This window comes from Schistocerca americana, chromosome 4 (genome assembly GCF_021461395.2).
Source record: "Schistocerca americana isolate TAMUIC-IGC-003095 chromosome 4, iqSchAmer2.1, whole genome shotgun sequence".
NCBI classification, from domain to species: domain Eukaryota; kingdom Metazoa; phylum Arthropoda; class Insecta; order Orthoptera; family Acrididae; genus Schistocerca; species Schistocerca americana.
In genome coordinates, this window is record NC_060122.1 from 138387630 (window position 1) to 138404666 (window position 17037).

The window sequence follows — 17037 nt, forward strand, 5'->3', positions numbered from 1 at the left end:
CTTGAAGACCCAACTTCTCAATTTTTGGCTGCCTAAAATTCAACAGGTTTTCTTTTTTGTCCTTCTTCAGTGTGCCAACACAAATGAGCTGCTTATTTAAGAGAGATGTCACCAAAAGGTAACAGGTGTTTATTTTGTGCTGTGTCAAATTATTTTTGTGTTGTGTTGTATCACATTATCAAATGTGATGTTTCTATTGCTACCTTTAACATCAGGAATCAGGCACATCATTATGTCACTTGCCTTGTACTTCCAAGTTATGTTTGAAAATATTTTTGAGTAGCATATAGCAAAGGTCTTTATTCTATATTTTGCAGGCTTATTCAGAATATATTGTACAAAACTGCAGTGCCCCTGGAAAGCCACAGGTTCCCAGGTTGGCAAGAAAGGATGAATGGCAGCTAGTTCATCTAAAACAAAAATCTCTTGTAACCTATACATGATATTAGAACTTGCATTCCTGTTCGGTCCGAGTTCCATTGCTTGAGTGCATTAGTGTGAGGTCCTTTCTTTATTCCAATCAGATACAGACATCCTGGTAAAGCAAGTATTTCAGTTTCTGATATTTCCTTTGCATCTGTATCCCAAGAGTACTGCGATGATTCACTTTTCTTTTCTGTACACAAATTTTTATGAATGACAGTATTGTCTAATGTACTGTTGTCTATTATTTTATGAAAAGCAACAATTTCATTACTGAAGTCATCTGCAATCCTTCTAGGAGCAGAAAACACTTCCACTATATTCTTATGTCTAGCATTACTCTGGATGAAGTATTCAGTTTTTCTCCACTTTGTAAGGCTATCCCTGCCAGTAAAAACTTCACATTTCCACTTTCACCCAAATCTCTACTGTCATCTTCAGTAACAGACAGGATATTTTGTTCAGAATCACTGTCATCCTCACTTTCTTGTATTACTTCCACCAACTTGTCTGAGTCACCACTGCCACTGTTGCACAGTTTGATATTTCTTCTGGCATCATTTCCCTGAATAAGTAACAAACTAATCAGTTAATTCAAATTACTGGTCCAGTGCAAATAACTGTGCACAGTTGCATGTAAATATGAAATATATATTTATAATAAAGGGAAACATTCCACGTAGGAAAAATATATCTAAAAACAAAGACTTACCAAATGAAAGTGCTGGCAGGTCGACAGACACACAAACAAACACAAACATACACACAAAATTCAAGCTTTTGCAATGAGGCAACAGTTTGTTGCGAAAGCTTGAATTTTGTGTGTATGTTTTTGTTTGTTTGTGTGTCTGTCGACCTGCCAGCACTTTCATTTGGTAAGTCACATCATCTTTGAAATATATATTTACTTACACGACCAGGCACATGGAGCGTGTAATACACCAGTAGTGTTCTGCTGACCAATTCTGGGAAACACAGGCACACAAAAAGTGACACAGTAAAAATAACTACAACAATTGGTAGCCAAGACAACAATAGAGGAATAGCTAGCATGCCAGTAACCTCTGACAAACAGTAGTGTTGCCATTAGCAAAAACTAAACATATCATACTAAGCACCCCAGCATGCTTACTTGATGGCTAGTCACTCCTTCTACAATTTATCAGAATGTCTGGACTCAAGAATGTAAATTCCATATAACAGTACTATTTATATTAGACATATCTTGATTTTGCCTGTATACAAGATGTCCCAGGAGGAATGACCAATATTCAAGGGATATACAGGAACAATCACTCAAATCAAAAAAGTGTAGAACACTTTTGCTCTAAAATGCATACCTGAAGGGCTATGAGCAGTTCTTCACCTTTGATACTGTGGAAAAAAAAAATCTCTTGTATGCAAGCTCTTTGCTTTCCATGTTTTGAGAGATGGTAGAATGGGCCAAAACAAGAGAAAAATGTCCCGCAAGTATGGGTTGTAAAGTGCATACCTCAAGAACCATGAGCAATTGTTCATGCTTCGATACTGTGAAACAGATCTCTTGTACTGAAAAAAAGTGCTCATAGATCTTAAGATATACATTTTAGAGCCCATGTTTACTAGACAATTTTGCCTTGTTTGGTCCACACTACCTCCTCCCAAAATATGGAAATCAAAGGGTCTACAGTAGAAGAGACCTGTTTCACAGTATCAAAGGTGGTGAATTACTCATAAGTCTTAAGGTATACATTTTAAAGCCCATGTTTAACAGACTTTTTTTGTTTTGAATGATTGTTCTTGTCATATGCATGAACACTGACCATTCCTCCTGGGACACCTTGTATGGATGGCTAATAGTGTTTTACATAAAGTTACTCATATGCTTTTTTTGCAGTATGAGTAATATTGGAGGAGAAGCAATGGAATTTTTCAAAGTAGCTGTTTTTCTTCTAACTTACAGCAGGGGTTGGACAATAGAAATGTGTGCTTGAACATAAAAGCAGATGCTAGCCAATCCTGCAGGTAGCGCTGTCATGTATGACTGGAAATGGCATCTGTGCAATGCCCTCAATACATTGCAAGTGTCAGTCATTGTCAGAGCAGTGTTGTGTGTAGTTGCAAGTGCTTTTTTCAGAGCTAAGTGATTTCAAACATGAGAAAATTCTTAGTGCTCATAGAGTGGGTGTCTCCATAACAAAGGTAACAACATTGTTGGTGCTCATATGGTGGGTGCTTCCATAACCAAGGCAGCCAAAGTAGTCAAAGTGTTTCAAGAGGCACCATATTGAAGATTTATACTGCATACAGGGAAAGTGGAAAAACATCATCCATTAAGTCACAATGTGGACAAAAGTGTGTGTTGAGCTATCATGACATATGATCATTGAAGAGGCTGTGGTGCCCACCACATTTCACACTTGGGATGTAAACTTGGCCAGAAAAAGTGTGAAATGAGACTCATCCGACCAACTTACTTTTTTCCATTGCTCCATAGTTGACGTTTTATGCCTTTGGCACCATGTTTTCCTGTTATGGACATCCCTGATGAGGGTTTTGGAATCCCAGTTCACCCTGCTATTCCTTGCTTATGGAGCTCTCTTCATGTTGTTTTGGTGCTGACAGGGTTCAGCAGTGTGACATCCAGTTCTGCAGTGTCTTTTGCGTCAGTAATGGTTTGGGCAGCAATATTACGATATTCCATTGGCCCCATGGGTATTCTGCAAGGATGCATTATGGCCGAGGATTACATGAACATTCTGGCTGATTAGGTCCATCTCATCATAAAATGTTTGTTCCTCAGTGGTGGTGTTGTGTTCCATGACAAAAGAGCACTTCTTCATACAGCTCACACCTTCTAGGGCTGATTTTGTGAGCATGAGGATGAACTGTCACATCTCCTCTGACAACCACAATCATCAAATCTCAGTATTATAGAGCTTTTGTGGTGTACTTTGGTGCAAAGGTGCATGGTCACTATCCGCCTCCATCATCATTACCTGAACTTACAACTATTTTGGAAGATAAATGGTATTAGATTCCCGTGAAAGCCACAAAGGACCTTTATTTATCCATTCTGAGAAAGCTGGAAGCTGTTTTGAATGCCAAACGGTTTCCTACACAGTGTTAAGCATGGCAGTGTGTTATGTTTTTAGTGCTTCCATATTTTCATTCACCTCCTGTATATAAAGTAATCTAGATATAATTACCATAATCATCATTTTGAGTAATTAGCACGAGACATAACTTGTTGTTAGTATACTTTACAGAAGTAGCCCAAAGAGGTTGATTACACCTGTTAATGTGTAACTTGAATCATTACACATTCCTGAAGGCTTTTCTTCATGATGAAATTTGTGGAATATGATGTGTGAATGAATAATTAATCACACCATTCATATTCTTGCAACACTGTAACGAAGTTTCATAAAATTTTGAGGAACAGGGAAATTTTGATATAGGAAGCTTAAAATAATATTAGATTGTCCTGAGTGGAAATTAAGTAATGGAATAAATAAATATGTCTTCAGTTGTGCCCTGAATTGATAAACACCTTCTCAAACTCTGGCCCATCTATTGCAAAGTAGTATTCTGTACACTCCTAATCTACAATATATAAATATTTATGCTTACTTTGAACACCTTGTCACCTGGTCATATTCCTTAAGATGACCCATTTGTAAATCCTCCCCTATATGTGTATCCAGAACATCCTATTCTAGGTCTGTCACAGGCATATAATGCATTATCAGGGTCAGGTCCACCTTCAAAACAAATCATGTCATACACCAATTCTACAGCAACTTTTGCACAGCCTTTTGCATGGTCATGGCCACCTGGCCATTTGGATAAGAGCATAGTTGACCACCAAGTTGCAGAACATGCCATTAAGTACAACATACTTAACTTCAGTGACTGTTTAACATCCTGTACCATCTCAATCCCCCATTCCCAACACTTCTCTGAATTGCATAAATAGAAATCATCCTTACAATACAGCTTTCAGTTCTGGAATCCTCTTGGACTTCAATCTCCATTACCTCTAACACCATATATAGCTCCACCATTGTCAATTGCTACTCACTTAACTCTAATTTGCACTCGCACTGTGACAGTTCTCTCCACAGTTTCCTTTCTCCTTTCTTGTCCACTCCATCTAGTCATCTCCTTCACTTCATTGTATGTTCCAAGGTGAGTTCCCTGATGCCACACTTCTGTCCCATTACCTTGCAACTTCTCCCTTCCTGTCATCACCCCAGATATCCCACCACATTCGACAACCTAATCCCTTTCCTTCTCTTATCCTTGTTCCAGCACTCAAAGGCCTTCATCTCAATCTGGTCTGCAGCATCATGACAATGAAGCAGGCCAGGGCAAGGTAGCTGTGCAAGGGTACATGTGTTAGATGTTAACTACAAGGAAGGGCAGTGTTTGAAATTTCTGCTGCATGTTGAATCATTACCTTTATCATTTCCATATCTATATAAAGTTGCTTTAGTAAAAAATGTAATTTAAAACAGTAAAATGTTTCATATTAACACAAAACCAGTAATACAGATTGAAATATTTAGGATATAGAATAATTATTATCATAAGATGTAACAAAGAAGTAAAAACAAGGATGTCACTGGTTAATAAGTATTTCAACAAGAATAAAAACAAAAGCAAAAACAAAAAAATAGGTGGACCATCACACACAAAGTTAATGACAAGTTTTATCAAGTTTCCCATATCAAGAATAGTCCTACAAGATGCTACAGTAAGTGCAATATGAAGATGTAAAGAGCAGCATAGGTTGGACTACAGGACAAAAACAGATTACATAAGAGCAGATTCATTAAAATGAGTGTTAATTAAAGATCATGTAAAGCAGCCAATACTAGTTTATGGATAACATTAATACAAGTGCACTTACATAAAGATGTGAGTGCTCTTAAAAACATAACAACATCCTCCACAATACAAAAATTTAGCATATTACCAGTCAGGTCAAGTCTGCAAAAGCTATGACCACTCTTAAATTAAAGTCAATTTAAATATTATACATTTAAAATAATAATTTTCAAAATATATAAAAAAAGCAACAGCACCATTCCTACGACATTCATAATGTTTTATTAACATTTATATACTCACTGCTGAAGATCATTATTACTGAGGAAAAGTTTTCTCAAGTGTATTGTTTCACCAAATCCTAAGAGGCGCTTCAATCTATTTCTCCGAAGATTTAGTTCTTGCAGAGAACTCAGTCCATTTAAATCTGTTGCACCTATCACTCTAATCTGATTTCCAGCGAGATTTAACACTTTTAACTCATTCAGTGATGACAGTCCTCCAACTTGGTATATCTGATTTCCATGTAGATCCAACACTTCCAGTTTAACAAGGTTATTTAAACCTTCTATCCTTCGTATCCTGGAAATTGATGCAGATGTGAAGTTTTTAATAAGTCTCACAATTACTAGCAAGTGATATTTACATCTACAAATCACAGTTTCCAATGAAGGATGATTTTTCTATTGTCTCATATATTATGGCTTCATTCCATTCCATTAACTTATTCATGGATGGAACACAAAAGGGGTGACTGCTTATGTAGCTATGCTGTTGTTATTCAAATGTTATTTGCATAATGACTACAGAAGATGTTTGGGCAATTTGTGTGGGCGTACAAAATATTGCTAGGGCCCAAGTTGCAAATTTACTCCTGAGAATGTCTAAGAAGGTTTTTGCAACATAACAGGAAGATTTCTCCAAGTGTCTACTTGTTTATGGTTTTTGCAGAAAAATGAAAACACGTTTCAGAAATTTGTTGATTCCAAGAGAGAAAAACAGGCTGTTTACCTTCTAGAATTGGAGTTCCCAATGCTGTGGATAGCAATGTGTACAGTGAATCATTTGTTACACGTTAAGTGTGCAGTGTAAATTCTTTGCCCTCCCTCAGAATCACAAACAAATAAGAGATATACATGCTCCTTGCAGTATCACAAATATGCCAGAAAGGGATTTTCACTCTCCGGTGGAGTGTGCACTGATATGAAACTTCCTGGCAGATCAAAACTGTCTGCCGGACCGAGACACGAAATCAGGACCTTTGCCTTTTGCGGGCAAGTGCTCTACCAACTGTGCCACCCAAGCACAACTCACAGCCCATCCTCACAGCTTTACTTCTGCCAGTACCATGTCTCCTACTTTCCAAACTTCACAGACGCTCTCCTTCAGGTTTGCAGGAAAGTCAGACCTGTAATTACTTGCATGCTACATATTCTTCCTGAAGAATAATGCCTGAAAGTGGATTTGGCAAAGTCAAAATGGAATTCAAAATGAAATTGACAATTTTTAGGCCTAATAAAATAAATGAATTGTACAGTACATAATGGTCCTAAACCACTGTAGAATTTCAAGTGAACATAGACTGGTACTCTACACCCACATGTACATCTAAGAACAGAGATGTAGGCAAGATCAAAAATCAGTTGCGTTGGAGGTGTAACTAAAAACAAATAAAAACTGTAGAAGCACTTTAAGAAGCCGTTGAATGTTTGTATAGTTCAAGAGACGATTAAGAAACACAAGGCACTTAATAATGCATGACTTTCTAGATATCTGTGGCACTATCTTTCAGTGATCTCATGTCACTTTTCCATATCAAATTTGTACTTTATGTGAAAAGGAAGTAATATAAATATGCTTTTAAAATGCATCCTGTAACTGACAAAAGATAGAACCACAGGTTTCTGAGAAAATCATATTAACACACATCATTTGAGTTAACCTACTTGATACTGGACTTGCAATCTCTCAAAATGCATAGTGAAATAACAACTGTTATTTAGTATTTCAGTGGCTACCCATAACCATCTATGGCTTAACCTAAAATGTTTTCATTCGTACCGAGGACTATTGCTGACATATTGCATTCCTCATCTATATGAAACATGGAATTTGCTGTGTGGGATGGCTTGTGTACCTCAGTAATACATATATCCACACCATAGGTGCAATCACATAGAAGCAGCATCCATGGGGTGACCAGATTAACAAATGGTTCCTGAAGAGGGACAGCATCCTATTCAGTAGTTGCAGGGGCAGCAGTGTGGCGATTAATGTGGCCTTGCAACATTAATCAATATGGCCTCACTACATTGGTATGGTGAAAATTTGAAAGCAACAACAAACTTAAGCCCTTAAATTTTCCAAGGAGAAGCAGCTTTGCTGCATGCTTTCATAATGATGGCATCATCTTGGGTGAAATATTCCAAAGTCAAAATAGTCCCCCTTTTTGATCTCCAGGTGGGGATTACTCAAAAGAATGTTCACATCAGGAAAAACAGAATTTTTGTTCTATTGCTCAGAACATGGTGTGTTGGATCCCTAAATGAAGCAGGTAAATTGCAGGATTTAAAAAGAAAACTGTATAGGTTGATGTCAGACACTGTGGAAGTTAATAAAATATGCTGCTCAAAAAAACAGTCATTCTGTACAGAACAGTACAGGGTCATCAACATAAAATGAAGTAGGGGTAATGCATGAATATGCCTAATAATGAATAAGAAAAATAGGAATGATGATCAGAAACTGTGAACAGGATAGTGAAAGCATTATCATAGGATCTCCTTAGGCACAACAGACACAAAAGTGAGATCCAGCACAGCTGCACAAAGTTAATATGCCTACTAGCTCCAAAAGTTTGAAAGGATGTTTGAGAGATAAAAGAATTATTCAAGTAATTAAGAGAGATGAGAATTTATTTGTAATAAGAGACCGGAACCTGATAGAAGAAAAGGGAAAACAGTAGGAGAACAAAGACCGGGGGAAAGGAATGAAAAAGGACACCACCTGGTAAAATTTGCAAAGAGCACAGTTTAATGATTGGTAACACATGGTTTAGAGGCCATGAAGGAAGATTGCACATGTGAAAAAAGCCTGAAGATACCAGAAGATTTCAGATAGACATTTCAAAATTAGATTTTAAACTGGAGAACATTTCTGGGGGTGGGTGTGGAACATACCCACACTCATACATTTAGTACCTGCAGAAGGCATGACAACACCGCTACTCAACCCAATCCACGTGGTACTTAAGCCAATGGTGACTCAGTAACAACTGGGCAACAGAACTCCATGAATGGGACTAACTCTCTCAGCAAACTGAACTACCACTAGCAGAGCACCTGTACCCACAGAGGTACACACATGACAGTAACTCAGCAAGGGGTTGGCATTGACAGATAATGACAGAGCACATGACAACTCTCAGAATGTGTACTAGAGTAGGTCCATGGCTGTCTAACTCTGCAGGCACACTGGCCCACTATGCTTACTGCTGCTTGCAAATAAACACTGACATCAGCAGGTCTGCTCATTTGAGGTGCCGCATAGCAGATTCCTGATCTACTCCATTTTTCTATCCATGCCAGTTAATCTCCCTCCATCGGGACATGCACTACATGGCGTGCTAAATCCCTCCACCCTGAAAAGAACACATAGGGCTAAAAATGGCCAGGCTTGGGTCGCAACCTATGGTACAGAACCAGAGCATGTGCTTGAGAACCCAGCAGTGTACTGGCCACCAGAGAAGGCAAAAATAATGCTCCCAGCTCCATTGGAAGGGTGGAAGCACACGGACGCTGCAGCAACGACCAGTCCACTGGTGGTAGTAGGGATGGGGCTATCTCCATTGGCAAAGGGAGGTAGGATAGGTGGGTGGGATCAAAATCCTTAGTCTCCTCCATGGCAGGCAGAGACATGAGCCACACTGGGGCCTGAGGCTGCAGGCGAAGGGGAGGAAGGTGAAGGACACAGAGGGGTTGGCAACATTGAGGAATGCTGCTGCAAGTAGGAGCCTGCTCCAAGAACAATATTGTAATCAACCCTGCTGCTCAGCCATCTGGAAGGCCGCAGCAGTGACACTCCAACAGAGCATGGGCACAACTGATTGACATGATGAGTTTGCTGCTCCCAACTAACATCCACCAGAGAAACTACCGACCTATGTGCTGCACAGTCGAAGAACTGAGCCTAAACAGCAGCCACAGGAGGAAAAAACAGCAGGCCACAGCAGTCTGTGGCACGCAACTCAGTGTGTAACAAATCGAACAGACCCTGTGGCTGGCACCCATGCAAACGTGGAGAGACCCTGTGGCTGGCACCCATGCAAATGTGATGCTGGACAGAACCCACTAATTGACATCACCTGTACATAGCCATAAAATTTGACAACGCATCATCGCAGGAAGAGGCAAACATGGACTTCTTCATCTGGATCTTGAATGTATGCACAAAGTCCTTAACCTAAGGTTTAGAAGCAGGATGAAATGGGGTGGCAGCCATACACAGAATACCATTGTGGATGCAGAAGTCGTTAAATTCCTGAAACATAAATTGCCCACAATTATTGGACACAAGAATCCTAGAGGATCCTTCATTGGAGAAAATAACTGGCAACATGCCAACAGTGGCAGTTGACAATATGGGCAACACCTCGGCTATATACAGGAAATTCGACATTGCCTCAACCATCTGTAACCTCATGCTGCACAAAAATGGGCCTGCAAAATTCATGTGCACCCTGTCAGAAGGGTGCTCCAGGGCTGTCAAAGTAGAGAACTGGCACAATGGAGCAGTCTCATTCTGAGCACAAGTCTCACAAGCCCATACGAGATGCTCAATGTCACAACTGATCACCAGATAGCAGACATAACAATGTGCCGACGCCTTCATCTGAGTCGTACTCAAGTGTGGCATATGCAGCAACTGGAAAATGTAAGGATGTAATGCCAGAGAGATAACCACTCAACAACACTGCTCCTCTTTGGCAAGCATGAGGATCTCCTGGGAAATGTTAAGTGGAGCACAGAGGAGAAAAAATGTATGCCACACTTGGTCTGCACATGACAGGACATGCTCTGGCCAACCCATCTGAATTGCTGAAACGGTTTTATGGAAAAGCAGGCCAACAGCCATGGTGGTCATGACCTTTTGTGCTGTCAACAGAAAATCCTACAGGGTTTGCTGCAAGGCATCATCCAGCATGAACATGGGAGCCTCTTGCTAGTCGAACGCCAGATCAGGCCCCCTGGGAGCCTCTTGCTAGTCGAACGCCAGATCAGGCCCCACCGATAGCCACAAAAGTACATAAGCATTGGTATGTTGCACAGTGGACTGGCAATGAATGTCTTAAGAATAGTTAATGACACCACTGAAAATAGTAGGCAGTCCTGTCTGACAGCTTGGAACAAGGTCAAAATAAGGAAACCAACGGCTGGTTCAGAGGACGATAGCATGATATGAAATCTTGCTCATAGAAGAATGGAGCTCCATCAGGTCTCTCCGGTAGGTTGACAATGACCTTGATGTGCTCATTAGTGGGGATGAGACCATCTTTACTAAGCAAATGACCCAAAAAATGCACCTTCAGGGGAAAAAAACTGCACTTTTCCAGCCTGTAATGAAGTCCATTCTGCAAGAGGCATTGGAGAACAGACTGAAGGTTCTGTATATGCTCCTCCCAAGTAGGGTCTGTGACCCATATGTCATCAAGGTAACTGACACAACAAGGAATGTTCTGAATCAACTGCTTCAAATATCATTAGTAAATTCCTGGCACAGACGATATTCCAAAATGCATGCAATTAAACTGGTAAAGTCCAAAGGGGGTGTTGAGAACCAGGAAAGTGCAAGAAACTGTGTCCAATGACAACTGCAGGTAAGCTTCACACAAGTCAAAGTGCAAAAAATACTGGCCTCCTGACAACTTCACCAACACTCTACATGTCGTAGAATGGTATACAAATCTGCCACACATTACGCAATGACCGTCTGTTTAAAATTGCTGCAAAGGTGCATGGTGCTGTTGGGCTTCTGAATTATCACCAAAGGAGTGGCCCACTGACTCAATGAAATAAGAAAAATGATAACCTGATCCTACTGTGCTGCAACAGCTTTTATCTTGTTGCACATGGTGTAGGAAATGGGAGAGGGGTGACAAAATTTCAGGACTACCAATGGCTTAAGAGAAAGATGTGTCCCAAAAATTTCTTTTCGGCCTAATGTATTGTCAAACAGTGGGCTATAGGACTGCAGTCAGAAGTCCAAATCATGGAAAGGAATGTACTGAAACATTAAATGCACAATATGAAAGGCATAAACATAAAAGACAAGTCAAAAGATATTTTGCACCAGTGGTAAATTTACCACTAACATTGTAAGTTTCCATTCCAAATTCTTGCTATATGTGGAGACAGAGAATTTCCCTCATAACAAATGACCTGATGGAGTGACTGTTGAAACTCCAAGCACCCCAAGCTCCTGTACATGTCCGAATTAATAAGTCTGACTGATGCTCTCATGTCAATTGGAAATTCAACCAACTGCCCATCCATAATCAATGTCACCAAAACAGTATATTGTGGTGACATGCATGGTATTTCAGAAGCAGCCCCAGAGTCCAGTGAAAACACTGGTTCAACCAATGACTGATTCATGGCTCACTGACTGTCACAAACAGTTGTCAATTGACCTACCCACTGGCATGCCCCACATATAGTCTCCATGTGCAGGCAGTTGTGGTGAACATGCAACAAATGACAGTTGGGCAGGACAGCTGGCTCATCTAACGACCAGAAGGGGACCCATGTCAAGAACAAGAAAAATGCAGCTAATGGGTATTAAAACACTGCGAGTGGCATGAACGCACTGAGCTTGCCATGCGTGAGGATGCACCGTGCCTTGATGCCGCTGCAAGGAATTGTTAATGGTGACATCACAAAGTGACTTGGCAGGAGGCAAGACCACCTGGGGTATCTTGTGCAGCACCAAGGGCTGTTTACCAAGCACAACCAAGTGAGTCACCTGCCAATCATCAGAAAGGACAACATTTGCTGCTGCTTAAATTCATATGATTCCACAATTTGGGTGGTGGCTAAAAAAGAGTCAGAGGAGGCCAATGCCCTAGTCGGACCCTCACAATCAGGAGATAATCTAACAATTACTCCCTGTATTAGCGAGTCTGCTTAAGAGGTAGCACATTTGAGGCACTGAGAATGACACTTGAGTGAGAGGCCTTGTAAATCTGCAATCCAGGCCACATACAGTTCGCCAAGGCTCTTGTGGTGCTGGTTAATTGCAACTGCTCTGCTACCATGTGGGTTAGACGGCTGAAATACTGCATAAGCAACTGACAAAGCTCATCAAAGGAATGCTTCTTGGATTCAATGGAGGGCTTCAAATTTTCAATAACTTCACATAAACCCCTCACTCCCGGACAACAGCAATGTGGCCCTGTCAACTGGATTGACAAGAGGCCTTATCTGACAGTGCAGCAAGAACCAGTGCAGATAACTCTCCCAGCTTCCCACAGACTCATCAAAACCAAGAAATGGCATTGGGAACAGAGAAGAAAACTGCACCATGGACATAAATGTGAGTATAATCTTCTGCTCCTAATCAATGCAGTGGCAGCTGGCAACAGAGGTCTTGCCCACTGCCAGCTAGCTCAAGAAAATTGTCTGAGCAAACATATTCTGCCTGACATGAGTCTAATGGAGAACTGGCAAGATACTTATTTCTCATACAACTGAAGAGATGAGAGAAATAGACATTAGTGTCAGTAGCATTGAGAAACAGCTGAAATCATTAAAATTGAACAAAGCCCCAGAGCTCAATGGAGTTCCTATCAGATTCTATACTCAATTTGCTGCTGAGATAGCTCCTCAGTTAACTATAATCAGTCATAAATCCCTGGAACAATAAACTGTACCAAGTAGATGGAAGAAAGCACATGTAACACCTGTCTACAAGAAGAGTCGCAGAAGTGATCTCCATGAAACTGCTATCCAGTGTCCTTGGCATCCATTTGGTATAGACTATCAGAACATATTCTGAGCTCAAAGATAATATGGTATCTCAAACAACCTTCTCCATGCCAACCAGCATGGATTTCAAAAATATGGGTCATGCGAAACCCAGCTCCCACTTTTCTCACATGATATTGTGAAAATTGTGAATCGAGGCAGTCAAGTAGATGCAGTATTTCTTGATTTCTGAAAAGCATTTGACTCAGTACCACAACTACACTTATCATCAAAAGTATGATGATACTGGGTATCAGATGAAACATGTGATTGAACTGATTATTTGTTCTTAGAGAGAACATAGGCTGTTATCTTGGATGGAGAGTCATCAACAGAAGTAGACATAACATCGTGTGTACTGAAATGAAGTGTGTTGGCTTCCTTGCTGTTCATGTTGTATATTAATGATCTTGCAGACAATATTAATAGTAACTTCAGACTTTTTGCAGATGATGTAGTTATCTACAAAAGATTTACAGTCTGAACAAAAAGATTTCAAAGTGGTGCAAAGATTGGAAACTTGCTTTACATGTTCAGAAATGTAAATCTGTCCACTTCACAAAAAAAAAAAAAAACATAGTATACTATGACATCAATGATCCACAGTCATACAAATATCTGTGTGTAACACTTCATAGGGACATGAAATGGAATGACCATATAGGGTCAGTCAGAACCCCATGAACCATGGGCCTTGCCGTTGGTGGGGAGGCTTCCGTGCCTCAGCGATACAGATGGCCATACCGTAGGTGCAAACACAACAGAGGGGTATCTGTTGAGAGGCCAGACAAACATGTGGTTCCTGAAGAGGGGCAGCAGCCTTTTCAGTAGTTGCAGGGGCAACAGTCTGGATGATTGACTGATCTGGCCTTGTAACACTAAGCTAAATGGCCTTGCTGTGCTGGTACTGCGAACGGCTGAAAGCAAGGGCAAACTACAGCCATAATTTTTGCTGAGGGCATGCAACTTTGCTGTATGGTTAAATGATGATGGCATCCTCTTGGGTAAAATATTCCGGAGGTAAAATAGTCCCCTATTCGGATCTCCGGGCGGGGACTACTCAAGAGGACGTCATTATCAGGAGAAAGAAAACTGGCGTTCTATCGGTTGGAGCATGGAATGTCAGATCCCTTAATCGGGCAGATAGGTTAGAAAATTTAAAAAGGGAAATGGATAGGTTAAAGTTAGATATAGTGGGAATTAGTGAAGTTCGGTGGCAGGAGGAACAAGACTTTTGATCAGGTGAATACAGGGTTATAAATATAAAATCAAATAGGGGTAATGAAGGAGTAGGTTTAATAATGAATAAAAAAATAGGAGTGTGGGTAATCTACTACAAACAGCATAGTGAATGCATTATTGTGGCCAAGATAGACATGAAGCCCATGCCTACTACAGTAGTACAAGTTTATATGCCAACTAGCTCTGCTGATGATGAAGAAATTGATGAAATGTATAATGAGATAAAAGAAATGATTCAGGTAGTGAAGGGAGATGAAAATGTAATAGTCATGGGTGACTGGAATTCGAGAGTAGGAAATGGGACAGAAGGAAACATAGTAGGTGAATATGGACTGGGGGTAAAAAATGAAAGAGGAAGCCGTCTGGTACAATTTTGCACAGAGCATAACTTAATCATAGTTAACACTTGGTTCAAGACTCATAAGAGAAGTTTGTATACATGGAAGAATCCTGGAGATACTAGAAGATATCAGATAGATTATATAATGGTAAGACAGAGATTTAGGAACCAGGTTTTAAACTGTAAGACTTTTCCAGGGGCAGATGTGGACTCTGACCACAATCTATTGGTTATGAACCATAGAATAAAACTGAAGAAACTGCAAAAAGGTGGGAATTTAAGGAGATGGGACCTGGATAAACTGACTAAAGCAGAGGTTGTTCAGAGTTTCAGGGAGAGCATAAGAGAACAATTGACAGTAGTGGGGAAAGAAATACAGTAGAAGAAGAATGGGTAGCTCTAAGGGATGAAGTAGCGAAGGCAGAAGAGGATCAAGTAGGTAAGAAGACGAGGGCTAGTAGAAATCCTTGGGTAACAGGGTTTAATAAGTCACATCTGCAAAATACTAACGTGAATTGTTTACAGATGAAAGGAAAAACTGGTAGAAGCTGACCTTGGGGAAGATCAGTTTGGATTCCGTAGAAATGATGGAACATGTGAAGCAATACTGACCTTATGACTTATCTTAGAAAATAGATTAAGTAAAGGCAAACCTATGTTTCTAGCATTTGTAGACTTAGAGAAAGCTTTTGACAATATTGACTGGAATACTCTCTTTCAAATTCTAAAGGTGGCAGGGGTAAAATACAGGGAGCAAAAGGCTATTTACAATTTGTACAGAAACCAAATGGGAGTTATAAGAGTCGAGGGCCATGAAAGGGAAGCAGTGGTTGAGAAGGGAGTGAGACAGGGTTGTAGCCTCTCCCCAATGTTATTCAATCTGTATATTGAGCAAGCAGTAAAGGAAACAAAAGAAAAATTCGGAGTAGGTATTAAAATCCACAGAGAAGAAATAAAAACTTTGAGGTTTGTCGATGACATTGTAATTCTGTGAGAGACAGCAAAGGACTTGGAAGAGCTGTTGAACGGAATGGACAGTGTCTTGAAAGGAGGATATAAGATGAACATCAACAAATGCAAAACAAGGATAATGGAATGTAGTCAAATTAAGTGAGGTGATGCTGAGGGAATTAGATTAGGAAATGAGACATTTAAAGCAGTAAAGGAGTTTTGCTATTTTGGGAGCAAAATAACTGATGATGGTCGAAGTAGAGAGGATATAAAATGTAGACTGGCAATGGCAAGGAAAGTGTTCCTGAAGAAGAGAAATTTGCTAACATTAAGTATAGATTTAAGTATCAGGAAGTTGTTTCTGAAAGTATTTGTATGGAGTGTAGCCGTGTATAGAAGTGAAACATGGACGATAAATAGTTTGGACAAGAAGAGAATAGAAGCTTTTGAAATGTGGCGTTACAGAAGAATGCTGAAGATTAGATGGGTAGATCACATAACTAATGAGGAGTTATTGAATAGAATTGGGGGAAGAGGAGTTTGTGGCACAAGTTGACAAGAAGAAGGGACCGGTTGGTAGGATATGTTCTGAGGCATCAAGGGATCACAAATTTAGCATTGAGGGTAAAAATCATAGAGGGAGACCAACAGATGGACACACTAAGCAGATTCAGAAGGATGTAGGTTGCAGTAAGTACTGGGAGATGAAGAAGCTTGCACAGGGTAGAGTAGCATGGAGAGCTGCATCAAACCAGTCTCAGGACTGAAGACCACAACAACAACAACAACAACAACAACAACAACAGGTGGAAAACAGGTGGCAGACTTTGGTTTATTGGTAAATACTGGGGAAATTCAATGAGTCTACAAAGGAGATTGCTTACAAATCATTCATGTGACCCTTCTAGAATACTGCTCAAGTGTGTGAGATTCATACCAAACAGGACTAATAGGGAATGTATATAGGGAAGGGCACCACAGGTTTGTCTGATCCATCAGAGAGTGTCAAGAGATGTAGAAGAAGCTGAAATGGCAAACTCTTGGAGATAGACATAAACTATCCCAAGAAAGTCTACTTATGAAGTTTCAAAAACCTGCTTTAATTGATTTTCTAGGAATATACAACAATAACTGATGTATCATTCACACAGGGATCATGAGGACAAGATTAAATTAATTACAGAATGCACTCAGGCCTTTAAACAGTCTTTCTTCCTGCATTCCATACATGAATGGGAAGAAATCCTA

The 17037-nt window shown here is 40.1% G+C and overlaps 1 protein-coding gene across 1 annotated transcript in view; it reads right to left on the bottom strand.

The window, feature by feature from the left end:
- Positions 1–17037, bottom strand: part of LOC124613052 (leucine-rich repeat-containing protein 49-like) — a 143827-nt gene that overhangs the window by 91122 nt on the left and 35668 nt on the right. Inside the window, exon 4 of the mRNA XM_047141628.1 lies at positions 5539–5817. Within this exon, the coding sequence (XP_046997584.1) occupies positions 5539–5817 (279 nt within the window). The remainder of the gene's footprint in view (positions 1–5538; positions 5818–17037) is intronic.